This window comes from Pelodiscus sinensis, chromosome 13 (genome assembly GCF_049634645.1).
Source record: "Pelodiscus sinensis isolate JC-2024 chromosome 13, ASM4963464v1, whole genome shotgun sequence".
NCBI lineage: Eukaryota > Metazoa > Chordata > Testudines > Trionychidae > Pelodiscus > Pelodiscus sinensis.
In genome coordinates, this window is record NC_134723.1 from 29,474,593 (window position 1) to 29,501,490 (window position 26,898).

Below are 26,898 nucleotides of genomic sequence, written 5' to 3' on the forward strand. Positions count from 1 at the left end.
TACATGAAAAGGGAAGACCACCATTCTTGGGTCACGGTGCTACTGGAGTTTCAACCTTAACCTCATGGCCAAAGAGGCTCTAGTTCCCCAGACCATGGCTAAGTGGCCTCCACAGCATTATTTCAATACATCAAGCAGCGCTTCTTCTTGTAGAAACTCCAACCCAAACCATGGGGGCTTTCAGGACAACAAGGGAAGGATCAAGCTTGCAAAGGAGGGGAGGAGGCAAAGGGGCCAATTGCCCCAGGGCCCAATGATTCTAAAGGACCCAGTGCTCCCAACTACTGCCACTGCTACTGCAGCAGTGTTCGGAGCCCCAGACACATTAACTCTTAGGTGACTCTAAGGGCTGGGGGAAGCGGGGGCATGGCATGCTCCAGGCGGCGCTGAGGGCTGGCTGCCCGTGACCCCGCCCCTTCTTCCTGAAGCCCCACACCTTTTGGGAGCACAGAGTCCCTCAACCCCACATACACACCTTGCCTAGAGGCTAGGCATGGCTGTCGGCTCCCCAGGAAGGACTGAGAATATTACCCTTGGCTAAGGCCTGTGCCGCCTTTCACGGCATAACGAATGCTGATGGCAGAATGATGCTACCTGCTCAAAAGTGCAGCAGGGGCTAAATCCTGCCCTCTCCTTCATGGGTGTGGAAAGTCCCCACCTTTCCCTGAGAACAGATGAGGATCCACTTGGAAGACATAGGAGGCAGGATGAGGGGGCTGTTCACAGAGTGCTAGTTCAGCGGGGCTCCTTGCACCCCAGCACCTAGAGAGGTTTTGGGGCAGGCTATGGGCAGCTTGTAGATCCACAGATACTGGAGTCCACAGGCTTTCAGCACATGTAGGGGCAAAGTGCCAGATATCACTGCTGCTCCTGCCACTCTGTGGGTATTTTCTGAACTTTTTCCAAATGGAATTGGCAAAGGTCCAGAAAAGGGCAACACAATGATTCGGGGCATGGAACGGCTGCCATCTGAGGAAAGATGAATAAGAGTGGGACTTTTCTGCTTGAAGAAGAGATGACTCAGGGGGATATGATAGAGGGTTACGAAATCATGACTGGTGTGCAAAAACTGAATAAAGAGAAGTTGTTTGTTCTCTCTCAAAACATAAGAACCAGGGATCACCAAATAAAATGAGCGGGCAGCAGCTTTAAAACAAACACAAGGAAGCACTTCTTCACACAACACATCGTCTCATGTGCCAGGGCCCTTTAAAAACTACTGACGATCAAAACCCCAGTTTTACATCCTCTCAGAGAGATGGCCCCTCCAGGAACACGTGGCCCTAAAGCAACAGCCCCCTTGGACCTGGGGTCAGTACTGGCTCCTGGGGCTTCCTGAAGCCCAGTGCTCCCTAATGCCATCCTGGAGGACTGGGGCCAGAAGGGGCAGAATGAGCTGAGCTTTTCTTGGGTCTTTAAGGTTTCATTCTGCCAGTTTGAGAAGAAAGTAAAGAGTGTCAGTATACTAGGAATATAAACACTGGAGCATATTACTTTGTGTGCTTCCTCCCCTGCATGCTGCTCGGTGGATGCCAAAGGGCTATAACCAGTCCCCAGGGAATTTCTTGGCGCAAGAGGGTACTGGGGGATACAGAGCCAGTGCTAACACCCTACTGCTCACACTTGCAGCTCACGAGAGGGATGAGAGAGAAAAGGGTCATGGCTGGAAACATGCTAGTCTCACCTGCAGAAAGGCCCCTATAGAGCTGCTGTTGTATAGTGTAAATTAGATCAGCCCCAGGGCTGCTTTAACCTATTCTTGGAGTTGTATAGGACGATGGTAACACCCAGAATACAGAAGGCACCTAGGTGGATTAAAGCCACTTTATGCCCACCTTTGTTCCCTGCATCCAGTGCAGGAATGGAATAATGGTGGAACTGTAGCTCATTGGCAAGGAGACATATCGACTGTAAAAAAGCGTTAGAACATGATGTGGTTTACCTGGTATGATTGAGCTTCCCTGTTTTGCAGTTTGATAGGAAGAGGTAATCGGGGAGGAAGACAGACTCCGACTCGCTCCTGGTCTCTTCAGCAGTGGAGGCATCTGTGGTGGCACTGCCTACAGAGGAGGAGGGGTCTGTGATCCTTGAGGTATGGATGGAGATGGCTGGTGAGGGCTGGAGGGATGAGGTGGTGTGAGACAGGCTCTCCACAGAATCTGCAAGTTAATAGGATTGCACCTTGTGATGGATTTGCACAGCCTCCCTTCCCAAGAATGCTGCGTGCCCGCCCATTTCCAAAGAGCACTGAGCAGTCACAGACCACACCAGGTGTTGACACTGACTGGGAAGGCAGCTTCCCTCTCCTATAAACAGTGTCTGGGAAAGAAGGCCAAGACATTGACTCATGTGAGGTTCTAAATAGTGAAGTGTTTACCCAGTAAGAGACGCTAGGGTCCAAAAATCAGCAGCCAAAACACTTCCCACAAACATTCTGCATGGACAGTCACTAGAAAGAGTCAACAGGGCCAGTGAACGTGGGATTATGGGCCAGGACACAGACCCCAAGCTCTGCACTGAAAGGCAACTGTAAAAAAAGTTTGAGTCGGTAACAAACTGCATTCAGCAGGTACCTGAGGTACTGGAAATCCAGTCTAAGAAAATGCTTGCCTCTGCCTCTTGGCAGCCTCACTGTCATTGCTACAGTGGTCCCTGAGGTGTTCACCGTACAAAGCAGGAGAATGCTCACATTCTAACTGTACTGCATATTGCACTTCACCCCACCCTGACTAGAGATCCTAGCAGCGTCCATGTGAACACAAGTCCTTCCCAGGCCAATGTATGGTCCAGCCAGGGCCACCTCTCACAGCTCCTGAAGGTCCTTTTTGTTCCAGGGAAGCACTGTCTTAAACTGGAGATTAGCCTAAAACAAAACCTCAGATTTAAAATACCCCTGAAGCCCTGAGGAGATGCGGATCCAAACTTTCTGGCTGCCCTTCTCTCTTGAACGACCTGAACCTAGATCAAAGCTTTGCTGAACTGAACACTGTAGATCAAAATCTTGAGGCTTGGAGCCATCTCTCCTTAAAATCCCTGAATGCTCCTTTTCTAATGGTTTCAGTTGTTGCACTCTTCTCCCGGGTGGGGAAGAAAACGAATAGATTCTTCTGCAGAAAGCACCGAGATGGAACAGTCTGTTTTATCAACGGTCTGGTTTTTTGGACTCCTCTGGCAGAAATAAAGAACCAGGAGACCTGGTCATCCTGGGAGCTGTAATCAGCATGCCCATATGATGTGTTTGTGGGCTCCCTGTCTGCATCTTTTATCAAGCCCGATCCTGCACCCACTGAAGCCAATGACAAAGCTTGAGTTGGGCTCAGTTCTCCCTGTGACTGGACTCTCCTTGGGCAGGAACATCAGGGAGACAATCAGGTCCCCTTTATTGGGAACCAGCTGGTCTCAGCATAAGTAACAGGCTTCTGGGAGACTGGGTGCTCCTGGCTGACAGATGAGCGGAGCTGTACTGTGCCACACCCCCAATGGCAGGGCTGGTGCAGGAGCAGCTTCCACAAATTTTATACCAGCATTGGGTTCCCGTGAACCAGGATCTGGCTACTTTGTGTCTCCAGAGCAGCACCAAGCAGCCAGAGCAGAAAGTGTGTCCCTTTGATTTCAGGGCTAGTCTCTCCTTCACACACAGTGATCTTTGTGTTTTAATCCTCTGGATATGTTTGAACATGGCAGTAAGTAGCTTAGTGATCGAAGATGAACGGAGAACCGCATAAAGCCGGGTCTGACCCATATCCCTAGATATGGCCCCTATCCTCCCCAAACCTTGCGGGAGTTTAGATTGACTCCAGCAATGTGCAGTTTGGGCCCATTTTTGTAGCCAAGCTTCTTTGGCACAGGGACGGTGAGTTCCTGTGGAGTTTGTACACAATTCCCCGTAGGCTCTGACATAATTCTTCCTCCCCCTCTCAACAAGCTGTGCTAGAAGATCAGATACATGGGAAATTCTGAAAGTATCTGAAGAAACTACAAAAAGCTTTCAATATAGAGCCCCATGATACTGCACTACCCCATTACGGCCGCCAGATGGCGTGCATCTTGTTCCACGACCAATTGTTATTGCTATTATTAGTGTTACTCTGCTGTTAACAAAGCACGTCTCAAAAAACCTACACATTGCATAAATCAAAGCAGCTGTATTCCACCAAAAACCCTAAGCAACTGATAAATACAGAACTCTCCAATACACTTTCAAAGTCCTGGATATTGCTAAATCAAGATTCAGTGGTAGCAAGCATGTCAATTTCTCCAAAGTCCCAATTTCAGGGCCTGCCAGTTAGAAATCCTGAAGACATCTCATTGTCAATGGGCATTAAAAGATGGGCTAGATTTTGCTCTGTAGACTAGATCCTGAGGTCCTTACTCAGATTTTAGTCAGTCCTTCACCGGACACAGTTCCAGCTGGCATCAATGTTCTTGTGACATATCTGATTTACGCTTAGTGCTTTTGACTTTGTAAGCCCCCCAGAAAGTAGTTGATAGATACAATGTATAAAAGTAAGCACCCCAAAAAGGAGAGAATCAAGATTTGGCCCTGTATACATTGATGTTAAGATAACCCCATTCTCTTCCCCATCCAACAAACAAAACAAAACAAACAAAAACCCGCCACCTAATGAGCACAGAAATATGTTTCATCCATAGCAGACTCTGGACCAGCTCCTCAACTGGTTTAAATGCAGCACAGCTCCATGGAGTACTTAGGCTAAGAGTATAAAACCCCATTCAGAGCCACATTTTGGCAGCCTAATGTAAAGCAGTACTCTATTGACTTCTGTGGGACTGAGAGTAAGATAATGCTCATTCACAATCTAAGTAATGCCAGTACAATTTGGCCCAGAGCACTCAAACTACTACGTAACAATGGCTCTAGCACTGGTACCTTTAATAGCTCTCTAGGCCAGATCCCTTGGGACCTGACCGGTGCCGAACCAGAGAATTTACTGAACCACAGGAAGTCAATATTGTCTAGCAGCATTACCAACATTTCTAATATCTTATAAGAGCCCAGCAAGCAGTGGGAGTAAATTAGAGCTAAACAACAACACAGAACACTGAGAGCCAGGACTGGTGGCTGTAAACAAACTTTATGGGACTGTGGAAAACCTGGCCATGTCAATGATAAGTGGAATCCACCTCACTAAAATCATACTGGACCACAGATGTTGCTGAACCAGAGAATGCCAGACTAGAGAGGTTCAACCTGTATAAAGTTTAACAAAGGAGTTATCAGGGGTTTGCATTTTTATTTCCAATATTGTATCTGACAATTATTTCTCCTTGCTAGATTAGGTTCCAGTCCTATACAGGCAGTCCCCGGGTTACATGGATCCGACTTACATCGGATCCCTACTTACAAACGGGGTGAGGCAACCCCGCACTAGCTGCTTCCCCCCAGCAGACCAGGGAGACGTGAAGCTAGCGCCCGCCCCAGCAGACCAGGGAGACGCGGAGCGGCTTTTCTCAGCAGACACCTCAGCTTGAGAATAAAGGACTGAGGGAAGTGAGGTGTGGGAGAATAAAACTGAGCTCTGGAGAAATGTTTGGCTAGAGTTTCCCCTACAATATGTACCAGTTCCGACTTACATACAAATTCAACTTAAGAACAAATCTTCAGTCCCTATCTTGTACGTAACCCGGGGACTGCCTGTATACAATTAAGTCCTGATTCAGCAAAGCATATAGGCATGTGCTCAAATCTAAGCCTGTCAGGTTCCCTTGAACTTTAGGCACATGCTGAAATGCTTTCCTGAATCTTGTATCCAATGCTTTCAGCAGCACTGTTCACAGCACCGAGCATTACATCTAAAAGTGTTTTCAGGACCAGGCTCTCACAGCATATTAGATCTGCTGAATAGCGTGGTTGGCCCAAAGCATTACAAACAAGCTAACGAACTTTTCCAGAACTTTAACCACCAAGACTCTCTTTGCAGGTGCAAATGGTGAACTGAACTGCTCAGACTTTGAATTCTTAGATCTATATCCTAAGGCGTGGCAACTCAAATATACACTGAGCTAATTCTGTGGGAAACTCAAGAAAACATGTTCAGATCACCATCTCTCTGCATATAAAAAAAATGCAAAAGGAGAAATCAGAAGTGGCTCGCTGGATTATTTATACTAACACAAAATTGATAGGCACTAATGCCATCTGCTATTCACTATCTCAGAGGCGTAACAAGGGTGTTATGTGCCCAGGGGCAAAGGCAAAATTTGCACCACCACCACCACCGCGAACCTGGCGCATGGCTGAGCCCAACCCTGGGAGGAAGAGGTGGTGCTTGTACCGTGTCTTCCCTTGCCGCCTCCAGTTTTGGGTCAGGCTCCTGCACGCACTAACCCTCCAGCGGAGATGGAGGAGGGTCCAGCCAGTGGTGGTGGGTGGAGGAGGAGCAGGCAAGCCAAGGGATGACAGGGGGAGCAGAAGGGGACTAAATTGGCGCCCTCCCAGTATAATGCCTGTGGGCAACTGGCCTCCCCCCCACCGACCCTCTCTCCCCCCCGCTACACCACTGCACTGCCTTTAGCATCAGACTTATCCCAGTCGTAAGCCTCTTAGGCCTGGAATATATTGTAGTCCCAGTCAACTGTACTAACGGGAAAAAAATGGCTGTGCCCTTTTGTAACCTTCGGGCTGTCCGGACATCTGTAGTCAGCTCCCAAGAGAACAGGTCAGCTTTGCGTGCTTTGCTGGTAATAGAATCGGCGTGCATTAAAGTTATACTGCAGCAGCCGGGGAGGATAAATTATGCATGTCCATTTTCTAGAGAGAATGCAGAGAACAGGCTTTCTGCTGTTTTCCCTCCTCCCACTCCAGCCCAATAAGACAGTGAGCTGACTCTGCTGCCAAAGTAACTGCTTCATTTAGTGCTAATTACCACAGGAGAGCTGGCGGGGGGGGGAGGGAGATTGCATGTAGCACCATCCCACCCGGGTTCGGGCTCTGTATATTACAAAGCGGTAACAGAGACGCACCGTTTCACAGAGGAGTTCATTTGTGAGTTCAGCAACAGCAAGGAGTATAAATCCAGACTCTGCTGAGCAGTAGATACTGGATGACTGATCTCCCCATTGCACTCTTAGTGGGGGTGATCTCCCTTCAATGTATGTGCATAACTTACCTCAACGGAGGTTCTTTGCCTTTCATGTGCTGGTTCAAAGCCAGCTCTAAGACTGAAATTAGTCACTACCTAAGAGCTGTCTGGGGATGTAGGTGAAATGACATCAGCTTGCAGGCGCAGACAGGGGTCCCCATCGCAGCACTCACCCAGCTGGGCTCCATGTTAGCCATATCAGTGGAGACGTCAAGGTGATGGAAGTACCCTCCCACCTCTCGTGGCAATGGACCAGACCATGGCATTAAAGAGTGGCCCTATTCATGCTGCCTCTGAGGGAGCTCAGGAAGGGCTTAGGCCCTGTGCAGAAGGTGCAGTCCCTGCATTCTTCAGGAAACACTTCCCCTCAAGCCCACCCAAGATCCAGGGCCATCTAGCCCAATAGAGGTAAGTCGGTTGTGCTGCTTGGCAGAAAAGGGGTGCTGTTCTGTGGGTTGCAGCCACATGGAATGAGCACACAGTTCACATGGAGAAAAAGAGAGAGAAAAGAGGGGAAAAAATAAGGGCCCCTCCCACAAGATGAAAGCTACGTTGGGCCTGACACACATGCAGCGGAGAGAACAGCCCCTTTGGAGGGTGTCTTTCACAGCAGGCGGTTAGACTGGAGCCTGGGAGGCGCTGTGTAACTCACTCTTCTCTGTCAATGAAGCTTATAGATTCTCAGCTCCTCTCAGGATCTTTCCCTCTCGCCCCCTTCCCCAATTATTCTATGTTTTAACCAGAGACAAGCGACTGCTACCGCAACAGCTGCATCGCCAAGGAGCCTGTCAGAGTTACAGGAACCAACTGTACCAGATACAGCAGGGAACTGAATACCAGACGGGGTTCTATTTTTCAAGAAAAGGGGGAGGTTCCCAGGCTAAGTCTGCAGTCAAAGCAAGACCTGGAGGGGCCAGAGGATGGAAGAATCCCACTAACAATTCACTCATTAACAGTGCAGGGTGCCAGCATAGTTCTTACACTAAGAAGCCTCTTGATTTACACTGCACCCCCAACACCTGGCCAGTGCACTGACCCTGAGGAAGAAGCCAGGGGTCTCCTCTCTGTCGGCATTTTGCCTTCCATTTGTCACTGATTCTAAAGCACAGACCGCGTTTATTAGTCTCCTGTGCTCCTTCCTACTTCCAAGCCCTGAAACAAAAGGGGAATCAAGAGCAATAGCAAGGTACTGACCTTCAGCTGTACTAATTAGTCCTCATCACACCCTAAGGAGTCTCACTTCTGCTTCACAGAGGGGAACCTGAAGCAGAAAGGTTACTTGGCCAAGCATGCAGAGTCACAATCAGAGGCAGGATTAGGATGCTAGACTTCCTGGATCCCCTTGTTCTGCTCTCACTGCTCACTTTTTAAGTCGAGCTCACTCATTTCACATTTTTCAAGTTACCTGCCCACAAACATCTCAGTGGCACCCACAATGCAAATGCAGCATATGCTTTATTAACTTGAATAAAATAACACCTCTGAATATCCTGATAATCAACAACTATCTAAAGAGAGCTGAAGAATAACACAGTTATTGGCTAGAGACCCATGGCGTCCAGCCACTTCTGAAGCAGTAGCCAATATAGGGACTATTGCTATAGCGAACTAGCCACACTCAACCAGCCAAATAGTCACATTGTTCAAGTCAACTAGCTACACTCAACTGTCCAAATAGCCACATGTGGCTAGCAGCTAGTGTGTCGGACACCACGGGTCTAGACATCAATTATTCTGTTTGGCCAGCCTGATTTCAGAAATCAAAATGTGACACCCTGGCTCTCACAGGGGTTGCCCTTTTACAAAAGTAAATGGCTTCTCCCTGGATACCAAATGCAGTATGGAGAACCTAGGTATCCACACTTTGTCTCCAGAAAGGGTAGCGTTAATCCAGCACTTACTGCTGATTGTAACACTGCATTTTTCTGACTGGCTTTCCACTAGCCAGGGGCAGTGTTCCCTGTAAACTATGCACTTGTGCGGCCACTCAGAAGAAAGTGTCATGCTGCCTAGCTGATTGTTTTTCTCCTTGTGGTGCACTGTCATATGTGTCTTAGTGCACATAACAAAATTGACTCTGCACATGGATGGAAGAAATCCACACATGAATGGAAAAAGATTAGAGGGAACGTTCCAGGGGAGCCAACAGCTTCGCTATGCCCCTGGAAAAGGTATGGAGCAATTGGCCCCACACTCCCAGAAGGGGCCGTGCCACAGGCGGAAGGGGCATGTCCTGGGGAAGCCAGCCCTCAGAGCAGCGCAGAGTGCACTGCGTGGCACTCCATCAGCGATTTAAAGGGCCCAGGGCTCCAGGTGCAGCTGCTGCTGCAGTAGTGGCAGCAGTGTCTGAGAGCCCAAAGCTCTTTTGAATCACAAGACCTTGGGGCAGCTGCCCCCTTTGCCCCACCTCTCCCTCATCAGCAGGCCTGCCACTAGCATTAAGCCTTCTCTTTCATGCATGTTCCATTTCACTTACATTTCCAGACTGATTCTCTTCTGTATACTTGGGCTACCCTATTTTCAGATAACATATTGCACAATTTTCCCAATAGATTCCATGTGTACAGAAAGGCTGTATTGCCAGAAACTCTCTAAGAATGGCCCCTGGAGCCATTATTAATTGGCTGATGGCTTGTAGGCATTGCAGCAGAGGTAGGGCTTGCAGATGGGTCTGAAGGAGAAATGCCTAGGTCCTGTCCGGATGTGAGTGGGTAGGCTGGCACCGACTTGTTCCTACCTGATTTTGTACTTCTTTGCCTGGCACCTGTAAAAGCTGCCAGGAACAAAGATGAGAGCCAGCACGACATGGCCAATCAGCGGTCAAACTGTGCATCATCAGCATATGCTCTGCAGGCCACCCTTTGGGAACAGCTGGTGTACAGCAAAAGGATAACTCAACAGCAAGTGGGGTTGGACTCCTCTCTCAGGGAATGGATCCTGCCCTCCATGGTGATGGGACTTGATGATATCATGATAGGTTTCTCTATACTCCTATACATTGGTCCCCGTGTGCCCTATGCATGCAGTAATCTATGGCCTGTGATAGGGAAACAAGGAGTATAATCTGTCTGTTTAGGTTTTATACTGTGCTCCCCACAGTGGTGAGGTCTTAATTATTTTCCCCTGGCCCATTTTAAGCAGTAGGCAATAGTGCTTCCAAGGGAGTTCTGTCCTGCCATGCCAGGGATGGGAGCAGACTGTTAAAGAAAGGAAGTAGGGAAATACTGGTGTGGAGTTTCACAACTCCATCTGGACTCCACTAGAGTTCCAAAGGGTGCAAAGCAGAAACATGAGGGAGGAATGCACAGTTCCTTCTCTAGCTGCCATTTCCTAGTGTAACCAGTAAGTGGCATGGTTTCTTGGGTTGCTCAAACTTTGCAGCCTGACAATTACACACACAGGTGCTTCCTGACATCTGTTTGGAACTTGCATTTCTCTTACTCTTTGCTGTCCCTCTCTGTGCTGATTGAAAACAGCTACTTGCGGTGGGCAGTACAGCCCCCCTGTAGAACTCAAACTGCAATTCAGGTTTGTCCTGCTGTAGCTGTAGAAAAGCCAAATTAGTGGTTCTTTGATAAATATGAGGCTGGCTATTAACCCAGGTTTTTCTCCATTTGAAGGGGCTCATTTGAAATAGGAATATGGCTGAGTCACTGGGTAAACCTACCACTACCCTCTTGCACACATCATGCACAAATAATCTGAAATTACACTCTGGCCTGAAAGTCACAAAAAATGTAAAAGGTACGTGGATTATGAATGATCAGGTTAGCTACATAATATTACCTTGGAGATTAATTTTAATGCACTGAAAAACATCAAAATTTCCTGCAATTGACACATCTCTGATATGATGATTCACTCCTGGGAATATTTTTACATACTAGCTAGCATTAAAGTCAAAAAAGCACGTGGCATTTCAGAGCTCCCTTCTCTTCTGATATTCATTTTTATGGTAATTTGTTTAAATCTACAGACACTTTGAGGAGGTAGGTGCTTCTACTAAGCATGAGTAATCAGCAGCTGTTTAAAAATTGATGCACTACCTATGCAACTTTATAGATTTGATGGTAAACTGGACAAGAACATAGCCCTGAATCCACCCCTTTTCCAACCTTCACCAGACCAATAGGAGTTCCAGGGAAAACTAGATAAGGTCATAATGATTCTGGAGATAATGATGGTCAACCTGTGGAACTTCTTGCCAGAGGATGTTGTGAAGACTAGGACTTGAACAAGGATCAAAAAAGAGCTAGATTCATGGAGGTTAGGTCCATCAATGGCTATTAGCCAGGATGGGTAGGAATGGTGTTCCTAGCCTGTTGGTCTGGAAATGGATGACAGAAGAGGGATCATATGATCATTACCTGTTGTGTTCACTGCCTCTGGGGCATCTGGCATTGGCCACTGTAGGCAGAAAGGATACTGGGCTAGATGGACCCTTGGTTTGACCCAGTAGTTCTTATGCTCTTATTAAAGGTTTGAGTAAAGGTGAGGTGTGGCAGCAAGAGACTCATGATGGTTTATCTGTATTAAGGAATGTGCACAGGCATAACAACAGATTCAGTAACTGAATTAAACTGAATTTAAGGCTTTTTAAAACCAAGTTAAGAGAGGTCACGTGAAGTGACTGAACCAAATTAATCAGTTTCTAAAGCAATTGGGAGGCCCGATACACGATTATACTGGCATAGTTAAACCAGCACAACTACCTAATGAGGACACAGAAATATCAGTATAGAAGTGTGTATAATGCTTCCCTTGAATTATTTCAGCATACCTGTGTCTGCACTATAGACTTGTGCTGGCGTAACTGTGTTGCTTAGGGTTGTGAAGAGATATTATCCTTGACCAGCATAGTCACTCTGGCAGAAGTCCCTAGTGCACATACAGGCTATGTCTAGACTGCAAGCCTCTTTTGAAAGAGGGTTTTTGGAAAAAACTTTTGAAAAAGCCTCTTTTGGAAAAAAAAGCGTCTAGACTACAACCAGTACTTTCAAAAAAGCAAGCCGCTTTTTCAAAAGAGAGCACCTAGGCAGTCTGGATGTTCTCTTTCGAAAAAGCACAGTTTGCATTACATAGCGCCTTTTTTCGAAAGAACACTTTCAAAAAAAGGTGTTATTCCTCGTAAAACGAGGTTTTCCGTGGTTGAAAAAAACTGCTGCATTTTTTCGATTTACTTTCGAAAGAACGCAGCAGCAGTCTAGATGCAGGGGAAGTTTTTTTTTTAAAAAAGGCCACTTTTTTCGAAAAAAAACATGTAATCTAGACACACCCTCAGTGATACCAACAGAGCCAATATAGTTATGCCAAGAAAACTTTCATGGGTACACAAAGCCCTAGATGAGAGGCACAAACTGTGAGAAGAGAAAGCTTGAGCATTGCTTGAGCAGTAGGTATCCTGTCTTCGGGCAAACTCTTACTGTTTTCATAAAGAGTTCACTTCAAATCCCATAGGAGAAGTCCTCTGAGCAAACTACAGCCCAGACCGTATCAACTGGGCCTCCCTGAAATGAACCTCCATCTGTTCTGTTCTTTGGCTTTTCATGACTTCACTCCTTTATCTCACAGGAGAAGGATATTGTTCCTCTTTAGCTTCTCAGGGACAGCCTTACCCTAATTTTAGACTCTTTGACAAAATTATACATAAAATAATAACATTACAATCCAGCAACAAAACTCCCAAACCTCACAATTTCAGCAAGGTTAAGACAGCTTGTTTCTGAACCATCCTCATATTTCATTCAAACTCAGGTGAGCAAGTGATTCCAGCCCCCTCACGGCTCCTAATTTGTGCTGCCTGTGACTAAGTCCTACTTTGCTAGTTGAAGATACACTGGCACATACCAAACACACCACCAAGTTTTCCTTATGGTCAGACTCTAAACTGAATGTGAAAATGGCAGCTATCAGGGATTACAACAGGAAGCACTCTGCCAAAATTTCTCCATTCCCTTTCATCCCCCCTCTGAACATACTAATGAAGAGAAAATTAAAGAATGCATTGGGATAGAGGAAATTAACGCATCCCAGCATGTTCTTCTCTCTCCTTTCAAGTTTATGAGAGTAAAAGTGCTATTACCCCTTTAAATGAATGAATTCCTTCAGCACCATCCACTTCTGTTGTTGCAGTGGCCTTCTTCATGACCTTGAGACTCAATCTGACTTATTTCCTTTGCTACTTTGAAATCATTGCTGCATCTGCCCCTTGGAAATGTCAGGGACTGTTTGCATTTATCTGAAGCTGAATAGCTTATTTTAAAAAACAAACTAATGATACAGATTCCTGTTAGGGATGTAAAATACCGGTTAAAAAGTTAACTGGCTAAACAGAATGTCAAACATTCCATTTAACTGGTTAACCGGGATCCTATGGGCAGTGGCCAATCCAAAAAGAGTGATGCTTAATGGATAACCAGTTAACCGTTTACCCGTTAACATCTCTAGTTCGTGTTTTCAATTAATGGCCAGATTCAACCTGTAGGGCTAATTCTAGGAGGAGCTTCAACAAATTCACTATAACAAACTTACAGGATCTCTCTATATATGGGTGGAGATCTTGACAAAATACTTTGTCCTCATTTTCACCAGCAGGAACATATCGTGGGTCTCTAGACACACATTCCTACCACAGTCCTGGAGTATTTGATTCTCTGCCTCTTTTTTCTGCCCTTTCTCCTCTTTACAAGATTAAAATGGCTCTCTAGCTTTAGCATTAAGATTTATGGATCACATCTTGTAACGCTTTAGACAATGTGAATTTTGTAGGACACCTTCTCTCTTTGAGATGGGTGTCTGATGTTAAGTTAAACTAAATAAATACCAAACATGTAAAATTTTGAAAGTTTGTCTGTTTGATCAAGAACTCCTAAACGGTCAGAGCTATGAACACCAAATTCAGCATAGAGCTTCTCTTATCATAACTTAAAGCAACATAAGGGTTTAGTTGTGCCAAGACAACAGGAAGTGCTTGGAATGGGATTACTTCTCAGAAAACCAAGCGGAAATGTGACAGAATCACCAAATCAAGTACATTACTCATAACTAACATAACTGAGTGAATGTTGACAGAGACTGAACCAAGATGAGCCAGAAAAATAGGACAAACCTGGAATTGGATTGCTTCTCAATAGACCTTACAGAAAAGAGATAAAATGGAAAAATGTGGAGTAGTGCTCTGTTGGCCCTACCAGGCAACACTGGTTAAACCTGCTAGCGAAATATAAAGCACCATTAGATAATGTTCAGTCAGTACTGTACACAAACAGTAGCTTCTCTGATAAAAGATGTGTTGGTTTATTCCAAAAGGAGTTAGTTCACAGAAGTGAGACCAAAACCAACTGGCTATTTATACCCAGCAGAATTGATAGCTTTGATAGCGTTAATCAAACTTTCTAGAATCAAACCAGTTGACACTGGTTCTATGATGTTCCCCCATGGAATAAGACTCCACTCCCATCTGGCCATTGTTCCGCCTGAGGAAGATTCCAGCACTAGGTTATTTCCACAGAGCTTGAGCCGTAATTCCATTCCTACCTGTGCCATCTTCTAAGTGTCCGAAGTTACAGATCTGACTGATGTTGTGCACCCATATCTGCATTTCCTCCTCTGTTTTGGCCACCAAGTAAAAGGAGCGATAGGTGGTTTTCACAATGAAGACAAAGTTATTCTGGAACTCTTTCTTGATGAAGTTGGGCCCTGAATGCTTCAATACTTCACACTCATTAAGGTCTATGATCCGAATGGGTTTTTTGGAATGGTTGTTTCTGTAATACTCCAGAACGTCCGGGTTCCCGCTCATGCGGCCCCTGCGGAGCACAAACCAGCGCTTCCGCCATGCCTGTGTGGGAGACACAAATGTACACAAGTCACTGACGGAGAATTTGCTTCTTGCTTCAGCCTTCAAACTGGTTGTCACATTTTGTCCCCTAAACATGCATATTTTCTTTAGATTCTATGCTTATCTTAATCACTAGGCTGAACTGTGACCGGTGATTGGAAAACCATCCCCATAAGGCACGTCTATCCTAAGAAGCAAGGTAGGCAGTTGTAATTTTAACATTAGTTTGCATGACAAGGTAAGCTATAGGCTTCTCCATAGTCTCTGCCTCAATCTCATACCATGAGTTAAAGCTACAAATGGTCTTACCTTTGCTAGGATTTTAGCTACCATATGTTAGCTAACGTGAAGTAAGAACACACCCTTTATCTTAGTGAAGACAAGGCATCCCTAGGGTTTTATCCTGTGTTCAGGCCCACTGACGAGGGGGATGTCAAAGGGGGCAGCTGCCCTGGGGCCCAGCAATACAAACAGGCCCAGAGCTCCCAGCTGGTGCCGCAGTAGCAGCAGATGGAGCCCCGGCCTTTTACATAGCTCCAGGCAGCACTAAGGGCTGGGGGCAGGGTGTGCTTTCTGTGTGGCGCTGAGGGCTGTGTAGCCCCAACCCCATCCCTTCTGCCTGAGGCCCCACTCCTTCTGGGGTGCAGAGCAATGTCAGGCCTGTTAGCTGTGCTAGGCCTTTTGGTCATCATAGTTACAACACCCAGAGAGGTGGGAAAATTGACACCCCTGAGGGATGCAGCTACGCCAACCTAATCCCCCGTGTAGATGCAGCTAGGCTAAGAGAAAACGCTTTCCTTCAGCTAGCTGCTGTCACTAAGGGAATTGGTGTTACCATAACAACAACAACAACCAAAAAACCCCAAAAACCCCAAACTCTTCTGTTATTCTAAAACTGTGTCTACATTACTGAATTATGCCAGGATAATTATGGTGCTGTAGCTATGCCACTTTTCCCCATATAGTAAACATGGCCTTAGTTACCAAGTGTTAGCTAACACCTGTTAGAAAACACCTTTTCTCCTAGTAAAGACAAAGCCTTTAGATCAACCTAACATGTTTCCATCAGATGGTTTTCAGCACTAATAAAGAGCTGTTAATGAGCTTGACAGTTACTTATGCAAATTAAGGAGAACAGACCTTGAGGGGGCTGCAGTGCTAAAAAGTTAAACAGATGACTTCAGAATGCTACAAAATCCTGTATCACACAGAAAGGCTTGTATAACTCTCTCTGCCCAGAACTGTAATTTAATAAATATTTATCTCTTTTTGGCCTAAATGATTAATAGCTGGATTTCACACAGTTAAGTAAAGTCACATATAGATTAAGACACTGTAAGATTTTAGAAAGTTGTATGTAGGATCTAAAAAGGAAAAAGAAAAAGCCATCTGACTGTTTTCCTCCATTTCACCAGCTGTTTCAGTTCTTGTACAGGGCTGTGTTGGTTACAGCTGTCACAAATATACTTACTATAAGATCCAGAAGTGACCCCCTTCATATTCCCCATTCCATGGATAAAAATTAAACTACAAAATTAGGAGCTACTAAATTTTAATAAAGAACGCAATTAGATGAAATGAGGTCATATGATCACAAAAATGCTGTTTGTCTTTGATGGCTGGCAGAGGGAAATAGGACAGTCCCTATGATGTTACCACCCATAGAGCTGTTTCCTTCCTTCGCAGAGCTTCTATTATACTGAATAACGAACCCCTGGCCAACTAAGTACATCAACTATCACTACGCTTCATAGTTGATCAGCAGGAACTTCACAGTGACAGCAGAGACAAAACTCAGGTACCTTTGCTCCAAAAAAGCACACGAATTAAAGGAGCCTCTTCACTGGCTACAAGTCGTGTAGGAACTATGTATGACCTTTAGAGGAGAAATTCTGATTCTACCCACACACACTTTAGCCAATTCACTGCATCTGCTAAATGGCCTTTCATTAGAAATTCAAAATGGACAATAAGAGAAACAATTTGAACAGCAAGAGAAGAGTTGATCTCCTTGTCTGAATCTTACTCAACTACTGTTTACAAAATGATTAGTCATCATAACACAAAACTGAGCAGTTTTCTGTCATTTGAGAAATCTTAGTCTGAGGTATAATTACACCCGTTTTGTGGTAGGAGGCTATTTTAAATCTGGCAAACAGGTCCAGCATCTCTTGAGACCAAGCAATTGATTGCAAAATGTTTTAGATGGAATGTAAAAATCCTCATTTGTGCACCTTAAAAGTCAATACAATTACTAGTCGGTACAATGGCACCTAAACTATGGAGAAAAAACACAACCTTATGGCCTACATTAAGCCACAAGAAAAGTTAACAAGACCCCTCAAAATAGCTGCCTGACAGTGAAGGCTTTTAAGCTGATTTCCATTATTCTCATAGTCTTTTGATGCAAGTATACTGACCTCGAGGGATCTCCAGTCCTGTCATGTCACATCAAAACTTTGAGAGTCTACCACACGAGATACACATGGAATAAATACTCCAATTAAATATTTATGGACTAGGCTTACTTAAAAGCCTATCCATTCAATCAGTAATACCACGACCCACTTCTAAAGTACAAGGCTGTCCAAACTAGGGACAGAGACTGAGATAATGTTGTACAAGAATTTTGAAAGCCAGAACTATCATTTATCAGCCTATGCAAAGAAGTGAGTTTGAAAAGGGAATTTGAATGAGGCTTGGTGGGCCAGAGCAAACAGCGGTGTGGGGGTAGAGTGGACAGTGCAAGCACTGGCAATGCAAACTCTCCCACCCTGTCCCCGCTGTCCACTGCGGTATACTCTTGATCTTTTTGATCTCAAGACATTAGAGAGTGATTTGATCTCTTCACCCACTTGCACTTCTGTTCCATCTTTCAAGCAGGTTATTAGCTAGCATGTTTGTGGCTTTTGAGATGTGGAGTCTTGTCCTCTTGAAAATGGACAGAGGCCACTAAGGACTATTTCTCTTAAGGCCTAGAGATTTAATCTCTTTTTTTAAAAGGACAAATTGTGAAATTTCATACCTTAGAAACATTATTACGCAAATACCGACATTGTAAAGTTTTTGACTAATGATTAGGCCTGTGAAGCAGGACAGCTTCTGACAGCAAGTCAAGATTTAAACATCTGTTTGTTTGTGGAGAGACTCAGGGCACCTTCTGGAGAACACCGTCAATTTCTGAAGTAGTCTGGTACATATTATACCCACAGAATACATACATCTCTCTCCAAACCAACTTCTGGGCTTCTCCACCTATTGCACACAGTTCCCAAATTGGCAGTTGACCTACAGATGTTGATTTCCTCTATCTCTGGGGGGGTGCTCAACCCCCCTCCTGCCCTATCCCACCCTCACTCCACCTTCCTCCAAGTCCCCACCCCTCTTTCACTCCTTTCTTCAAGTCCCTGCTCCTGCACCTGTCCCTTTCTGCTACTGACCCTATCCCCACCATGCTTCTTCCAACCTACTGCCCCAAGTGCATCATTAGCTTCAGGCTATGTCTAGACTGCAAAGAAAAGTCGGAAAAATATATGCAAATTGTGAACCGCAATTTCCGTATCTTTTTCTGCCTTTTTTTTTTTTTTTGGAAGAGGCTTTTCCGAAATTTGGCCTGTCTACACAGGGCCAAATTTTGGGGAAAACCTCCTCTTTCGACACATCCCTTCTTTCTCGTACAATGAGAATTACAGGGATGGCGAAAGAACGTGTCCGTTTTTTCAGAAATTGTCCCAGAAAAGCGGAGTCATTCCTTGGACGTGGCAGAGCTTTTCTGGGAGTGTAGTGTAGACATAGCCTCCATGAAGAACACTTTATATATATTTCATTCTCTCTTTCAAGGCACATGTGCTTTAATGAAAAAAGAAGATAAGTACATAATATTTGCCATTTTTTCCCCCAATGTGCCCTATGAAACATTTTGAAATGCTGGCTAGGGACGTAAGCGACTAGTTGACTAGTCAACTACCCAATAAGCAAATACTTATTGGGTAGCCAAGTAGGAACTTGACTAGTCGCTTCCCCCTCCCCGCCTTGCTGCATCTATCTGAGAGAGGCAGCAATGGGGGGAGCACGAGTTGGTGCTGGGGGGAGCTGACTTAAAAGACAGTTCCTCCCCCAGCACCGTCTCCGTGGTGGGCATGGGAGGCAGGGGGCAGCGGGGAAGAAGCGTGAGCAGGGATTGAATAAGAAGAGACACAGAGGGGAACCCGTGCCAACAGGGACTTCTTTGCTCCCTGCTGGCACGAGATCCTGCTGCATCTCTCCCTTTGAAATATACAAGAGCTGCGGGTGGTTCCTGTACATTTCAAAGGGAGAGGTGCAATGGGATAGTGAGCATCCCCCTTATCGACTAATTGAGTAGTCGATGGAATTTCCATTGACTACTCGATTCGCTGATTCATCAAAATTTAACCTCCCTAATGCTGGAACTGAGGATGTGCCACCTAGCTGTGGATTGTGATCCAATCTTTCAAAATATAATAGAACCAAGTTATGAACACCAGAGTTACAAACTGACTGGTCAACCACACACTTTGTTTGGAATGAGAAGTACACAATCAAGCAGCAGACAAATAAAGGCAACTAGAGTACAGCACTGTGTTAAACATAAATTACTCAAAAAAGGGGAAGTTTTTTTTTTTTTTTTTTTTTTTTTAAACTCTGACAAGGTAAAGTGTTTCTGTGCTTGTTTCCTTTAAATTAAGATGGCTGAAAGCAACATTTTCTTCTACATAGTAAAGTTTCAACAGTATATTAAATCAATGTTCAGTTATAAATTTTTGATTGAACAACCATAATGTTTTGTTCAAAGTTACGAACAACCTCCATTCCTGATGTATTTGTAGCACTGAAGTTTTACTGTAATCACCGTTTATGTGGGGGATTGCCCAGAAGTTTCAGATATGTCTGATCACATTAGAGCCAAAGAATTCCTGGTCACAACCCAAGAAAATGCTGTTTCACAAGTTAAGAAATGAGACACTTGCTGAATAACCTAGCAGGGAACCGGCCAATATTCAATGATATATCATGCTTGTGTCATGAACAGCTCATCACAAAACAAAATATACAGGGCTTGGAATTTGGTCCATTAGGGCTCATGCGGTACGTCTAGACTGCGGTGCTATTTCAGAATGCGTCCGGTATCCCGAAATAGCGTTTTCAGTGTCTTTACAGCATGCCCATTATTTCAAAATGCAATAAAAATAACGGGCATGCTATTCTGATGTCCCGGTAAATCTCGTTCCACAAGGATTAAGGGACTAGTCCGAATAATGGTCTATTTTGAAATTTAGCAAAATTTCAAAATAAACTATCTCAAAATAAGGTACGCAATTAGCGTAGCTCAAGTTGCATAGCTTATTTCGAGTTTAGCCCCGCTATGTAGACGTACCCTAGATGACCAACAGAGAATTCCCATTGAACTCCTTGCTGATGTAAACCCAGAGGAAGCACTCCCATGCCAGCTGCTCTGATTCCTGCAGAGGAGCTTCTCTAGGCTGCTCTGATTCTGGAGGTGGACTGGCACAGAATCAGGAAACTGTAAGAAGCTCCCTCCCTTCACTCCCTCCATGCTGAGTGGAGGTTTGATGCTGGGGAAAAATCAAGCAGACAGTCAGAGACATAACATTCCTAAGTAGGTCAAGGTACAGTGCAGGACCGCCCAATGTCTACATTTGTTTAGACTTTATGCTTTGCTGAATCTCAAGTCTGTAGGATCTCAAGCATAACTCCAGAAACCAGGCCTAGAGCCTGGAACAGACTTACATACAAAGTGTGTCAAAACTGTCATTTCAAAACCTTGGGCTAGATTCTTCACTGTTATAACACGATTGTAACTACATTGGTTTCACTTTCACACTCTGGTGGGGCGACTGCCCCACACTGGCCAGAAGGAGTTAAGGCAGACAGAAGGGAGCTTGTGCAGAACCCTGGCCAATCAGGGAGAGCTTTTTAAAGAGCCAATCAGGGTATAGCTTGCTGAAGCAGCCCTGTATAAAAGAAGCTGCCCAGCAAGAAGTTGGTAGTTGCGTCCTGACCAGAGTGGGTGTAGGACTGGCTTCTTCAGAGAAGGCACTTTTGATAAAGCAGTGCTAGGCGGGCTCAGGGAGGCTAGAGAGAGAAGTTCCAGCCTGATACCTGCTACTGGCCTTGCTATAAGGTTCAAAGTATCACAGGGAAAATGGTCCAGGGAACAAGAGCAGTAAAGGGGAGTAGGGACCCAGAGTAGTGGGTGAGCCTGGGCCCCCTTGCACCACACCTTGTGGCCAATACAGACTGTGGCTTGCTTCTGAGACAGCGGGGCTAAGCTGGGAGGCCACAGAGGCAGTAGAGACTGAGGATTGCCGATACAACCCCTGGAAGGGGGCGAGACCACTGGAGTCGACACTGTTGAAGAGCAGTGTCCTGAAGAGAATTCCATGGTCGGGGAGCGACAAGAGTCCAGACTAAGAGTGTGGAGCACAGAGGGGGAGACACCAGCCCAGAACAGTTACATCAGTGGTCTCCAACCTTTTTACACCCAAGATCACTTTTTAAGTCTCAGAACAGGCGAAGATCTACTGCCCCGCCCCTTCTTTGAAGCCCCGCCCTCTCTATTCTCCTGTCCATCACTTGCTATCCCCAGCCCTTATACACTCTGTTAAACAGTTTATTTTTAAATTATGCAATATATAAAATTAAAATCACATGTTTATAGTTATGAAATAAATGCTCTGTTTTTCATGCTATTTAAATGTCAAATGAAGCATTTACAATTATACATTTTGTTCTCTGCCATTTTGTAAATCTAAAATCAAGTATTGATAATTATATATTTTTCTTCCAATAACAAAGTCTCAATGTGACACCTGTGACTGAACAATATCTGCCAGCGTCTTGAAGTCTGGGTTGTAGTCTGAGATTGCTAGTTGTATACAGTCCATCAGATGGGCATCTGTGGTCCTGTGCTCAGCCTGGGAAGCTTGCGCCAGCACAGCTGGAGCTAGATGCAGCCTCCTTGGGCTGAGCGCAGGGCAGCAGGGCTGGAGGGAAGAGAAGTGGCTGCCCGGCCAGCTGGCCATGGCGCTTAGCCAGGGTGCACCAAGCTCCACGTGGGCAGGTGCAGAGGAGAAGCTGCCGATCAGCTGGAGTGTGGGGCAGCCTCTTTCAGCTGAAAGCCACAGTCAGCTTGCTGGGGTGTTTCAGCCCTCCCAGTTCCCACCATTCCTCGCAGCTACTCACCTGTGTTGTTGCTCGGTGAGTAGCTGCTCCTCAAATGAGGAAATCTAATGTAAATGTACTGCGCAGGCGCACAGTTCAGAGAGGGCTCAAGAGCTACTCTTAGAGCCCCTGAGATCTACTGGTAGCTCGCGAACTACTGGTTGGTGACCATGGAGTTACATACTTAGCAGTAATGTAGGTTCCAAGCAGATGACTCGTTTTATTTCTTTTCATTGTACAGTGTCTCTTAAGGGCACAGATGACTCCAAACCTAGTCATATAATCCATGGTAATTTACTCTCCCTTACCAAATCTATAAGGAGTTGAAAAAAAAGACAGAACAGTATAGGCCTTTGGGTCTTGCTAATCCCAGTCCTGTCATTCAAAAAGATGACTAAATGCCTAATGTACGTTATTAGGGCATTTAGAGTAAACAATAGTAGTAAAAGGCAGTTTTTACTGCTACACTATTTCTTTTTCTCTGTAATCAAATTTCTAGGCTTCTAAGATGCTCTTGTGGTTTCTAATTATAAAGAAAATGAGTAATAGAACATGCGTCAGAAAATGCCACTGCCTTTGTCCAGGTTAGCATACATAGCAAGTCACAAACGTGCTATGAGCCTACCTGGAGGAGACATTGCCAGGTTCCTCAGGAACTCATTGAAGATAACTTAGCATCAGGCCCCACTAGTCAAACCCTTGGATTCTATTCCTAATTCTGTCTCACCATTTTAGCCTGGAGAAAAGGCTGAACTGTTCAGTGTCTCAGTTTACCCATCAACAAAGTGAGTCTGAGACCTACCTCAAGAAGGTTGTGAGACACTTAATACATTAATGATTGTTAATGAGCGACTGCTGCTTCCCTAGACCAATATCTCTATATCTGCCAAAAAAACTAGCACTGTGATCCTTAGATAAAGAGCTTTAGAGCACACCTACTTTCCTTACTATGTAGATGGCCTTCATTACCATAGGCATCTGCGCACCTCCCAGACCTTAATGTACTTATTCACACAACATGCCTGCAAAGCAGGGAAGTGCTGTTATCTCCATTCTACAGACCAGGAACTGAGTCACAGAGAGACTAAGGGCAGGTCTGCACTATGGGGACAGTTTGTTCCATGCATGCTACACAATTTGATTTATGTTAATAGCATAATTCAAATTGATGTAGCTTAGATCTGTTTACTGTGGGGTCCATCCCATGCTGGGTCAACAACTAAAAAACCCTCTTCTGACAACTCCCCTTACTATCTTGTTCTGGTGGAGCACCAGAGTCGATGGGAGAGCAACCAGCTATTTATACTAGACATGATGAATTGTCCCTCACTTGACTGATCACTACCTCATTGATCTGGCCCATGCTGAAGACATGGCCTAATGACCTGCCCCAAAGTGCTGGAGGAGGGACTTGGATCCAGGTCTCTTTAAGTCCTGGGCTAAATCCTAACCACTTCACCAATGCTCCCCTCTCAAGTGACAGCTATTGTCATTTATTTTCAACTGACATTAATACTTTCCATGTGATACAAGGGCTCATAAGATGCCGTGTCTCACGCCTCTGGGGAAAGACAAGCTCAGTCTTTCACTTGTGTCTAGGTTTTCATTTGGTTATCTGGACTTCTAATACTCCTGTCATCTGAAGAAGTGGGTTGCACCCATGAAAGCTTATGATACCATCTACATGTCTTTAAGGTGCTACTAGACCAGTGGTCCCCAACCTTTTGGGGCTGCTGGGCACCGGGGGCAGGGCCACTCACACACCGGGCAGCTAGGGGCGGGGCTGCACACGCGCCCGGGGGTGGGGCCACGCACGCGCCCAGGGGCGGGACCACTCATACGCCGTGTGCCCGGTGCCACCCATGCACCGCACTTCCGGGGCTGGCACCGCTCCTGTGCCGCACACCCAGAGGTGGGGCTGGCTATGCCCCACGCGCCTGGGGCTGGAACAGCCCATGTGCTGTATTCCTGGGGATGGCGCCACCCCTGTGCCACGTGCCCAGGAGCCGGCAGTGCCCATGAGCCACACGCCTAGGGCAGGCGCTGCTCCTGAGCTGCGTGCCCAGGGGTGGGGACGCCCATATGCCGTGAGCCCAGGAGCCGGCAGTGCCCATGAGCCGCACGCCCGGAAGCAGTGCCGCCCCTGTGCCGCAGGCCTGGGGCTGGCGCCATGCTTGTGCAGCGCGCCCAGTGGCCAGCACCACCCCTATACCACGCGCCCAGGGTTGGCAGAGCCCTTGCGCCGTGCACCCGGGAGTAGGACCTCCCATAAGCTGCACGCCCAGGGGCCAACACCGCCCATGCGCAATTGTGCTCGGGGCTGGGCTGGTCCCGATCACTCGGCGGGCGCACAGAAATGGCCCGGCGGGCGCCATGGCACCCGCGGGCACTGCGTTGGGGACCACTGTACTAGACTATTTGTTGTTTTTCAAGGTTTTTTTAATTTTGTTAGTGAGACTGTTTTTCACCTTTTCCCGTTTACATTGTTATCATGCCACCATATCGTGGCACTGTTAACAGAATGGATTATTTCCACTTCAAAAAGCTTTCTACACTATTATGCCTCTAATCTGCAAAAATATTTTTACACTAAAATGATTTTGCACATTCAGCTGTGCTAAATGCATGATGTGCTGAGAGTCTGAAGTGTACATAGACTGCATTGCAAATATTCAAAAGGGTTACCCATTTGCCAATGTGCTATATGCATGCAGTTCTATGAGATATGCAAATCTGTTTGACTTTGTAAGTCTCGGAGGGGTAGCTGTGTTAGTCTGTAACTTTAAAAACGAGTAGTCATGTGGCACCTTAGAGACTAACATTACATTGCCCATGAAAGCTCATGATACTACATATATTTTAGAAGCTTCAGGGGGTAGCGAGTTAGTCTGTACAGGATAAACTTAAAAACAACAAATGGTCCGGTAGCACTTTATAGACAAACAAAACATGTAGATGGTATCATGAGCTTCTGTGGCCATAGCCCGCTTCTTCAGATGACCATGGGCTGTGCCCACAAAAGCTCATGATACCATCTACATGTTTCGTTAGTCTATAAAGTGCTACCAGACCATTTGTTGTTTTTTTAAGTTTATATATATATTTTTGTTGGTCTCTAAGGTGCCACAGGTCTATTCCATATGCTCACCTTTATCTGCAAACATCTGCATGTGTCAAGCCTTCTCTGCCTTTCCTTGGAGTCTGTTAACAATGGCTGAAGGCCTCTCCTATGCAGTGTAAACGGGATCCAGAGATTGTTTGAATTCATTCCTTGCAGTCCACTCAAAGTGCTGCTCATTGAGCTACCAGTTATGGCACCTCCTCAGCAACAGTTTCTGTTGCTGCTCCAGTTTGTCAATACAAAACTAGCAAGTGGCTGGCATTCTGAGGGGCGGGGCAATATTGTGAAAGCTGATTGTGCTGAGCTTCACCAACATGTAAAAAACCAGCAAAACCAGAAGTGGGAGAGTGGAGGTGGGGATAGGTTGGTTTCATCTTATCAGAGCTGGGAGAATTTGGGAAGAGGATTGTTTTTGTTTACATACTTGAAACTAAATACAGTGTCAAACTGTGACAGCAGTTTAACTCACCTCCAGTGGGAAAAGGGCTGGGATCTTTCCAACAAAAAATTCCTCAGTTGATTTTGGTTTTGCTATTTTAATGTACAGTTTCTAGGTGGCCATGAAAAATAATACTTTTATTTGGTGCCTTTCAAAATTGCTGGGGGCTTTACTGTGTGTTTACATCGCTTCAGAAGTAATCAGAAAACCACAACTACTATCAGATAAGAAAGAGGTCACATAAACTAATAACTATTTTCATCTCTCCTTCACAACTGGAATGCTCCATTGCCTTTGAGAGAGGAGCTTTTAGAGCAGTGTCAGTCTGATGCCCAGTGTTGCTTTTGCTGTTTTCTGACTGGCTCTCCTCAAGAGAAGAGGAATATCTCTATCATTATTAGTACATCAGCATTCTTCCATGAGTGACTGCTGCTTCCGTAGACCAGTATCTCTATATCTGCCAAAGTGGCGTGAGGTGTGAAGTTGGTGTCTGCTGACTGTCAGTCAGGCAAGGCAGGCCACAAAGCCAACGGCAGTGTACTGAAAAACAGCTAGAGCTCTACTAAACAACAGCAAAATGAGAGTCATCCAACAGGGGCTTAGTTTCAACGGAAGAGGTGACTCATTAGCATTTTGTTTGGTGAACATATTTTCATTCCTAAATACTCCTATGCAAAATACACACTGACTACTAAACAGATAATAGATCACATACTAGCTATATAACATGATAGAACATTAGCATAAAGTATGCTGTCCATACTTCATATTTTTTTAATCGCAGCCCTTTTTATTCAAAGACGTGAAAGGTCGTCTTCATCACTAACTTAAGACGCCACGCTCCCTGGTCAGGCAAGGAAATATTATCTCATTCTTTTTTTACAGATGAAGAAGCTGAGGCAAAGGGGCATTAAGTGATTTGCTTGGGGATGCAGAGAGGAAGTTTAGAAAACAACTTATGTGTCCTGCTTTCCAGCCCCATCCTTCCTGGGAAAGCGATTTGTGTTAATCTATTAGTCGAGAGAAAACAGGTTCAGAAATGAATTCCTAACACGCACACAAAGGGGCAAGAGTTCAACAATGGGTGAAATTTAAAAGAACTGAAAGTTTGTGACAGGTCTACACTTAGAAGTTCCCATATTTAGCCAAACTAAGAGGCCTAGCTGAGCCTCTAGGAATGGCTGGGCTGGAA

General features: G+C 45.5%; 1 protein-coding gene across 4 annotated transcripts in view; it reads right to left on the bottom strand.

Annotated features, from left to right (window-relative positions):
- GAB3 (GRB2 associated binding protein 3) overlaps nucleotides 1-26,898 on the bottom strand; it is a 114,749-nt gene that overhangs the window by 22,070 nt on the left and 65,781 nt on the right. For 2 of the 4 annotated variants that reach the window (XM_075940965.1, XM_075940964.1), the window contains exons 1-3: nucleotides 21,795-25,123; nucleotides 14,640-14,943; nucleotides 1,943-2,159 (exon numbers count right to left, since the gene is read on the bottom strand). In XM_075940965.1, coding sequence (XP_075797080.1) covers nucleotides 1,943-2,159; nucleotides 14,640-14,943; nucleotides 21,795-22,007 — 734 coding nt within the window. In that variant the 5' untranslated portion in view covers nucleotides 22,008-25,123. Of the gene's footprint in view, nucleotides 1-1,942; nucleotides 2,160-14,639; nucleotides 14,944-21,794; nucleotides 25,124-26,898 lie in introns of those variants that run through there. The other 2 variants (XM_075940966.1, XM_075940967.1) reach the window with 1 other exon arrangement.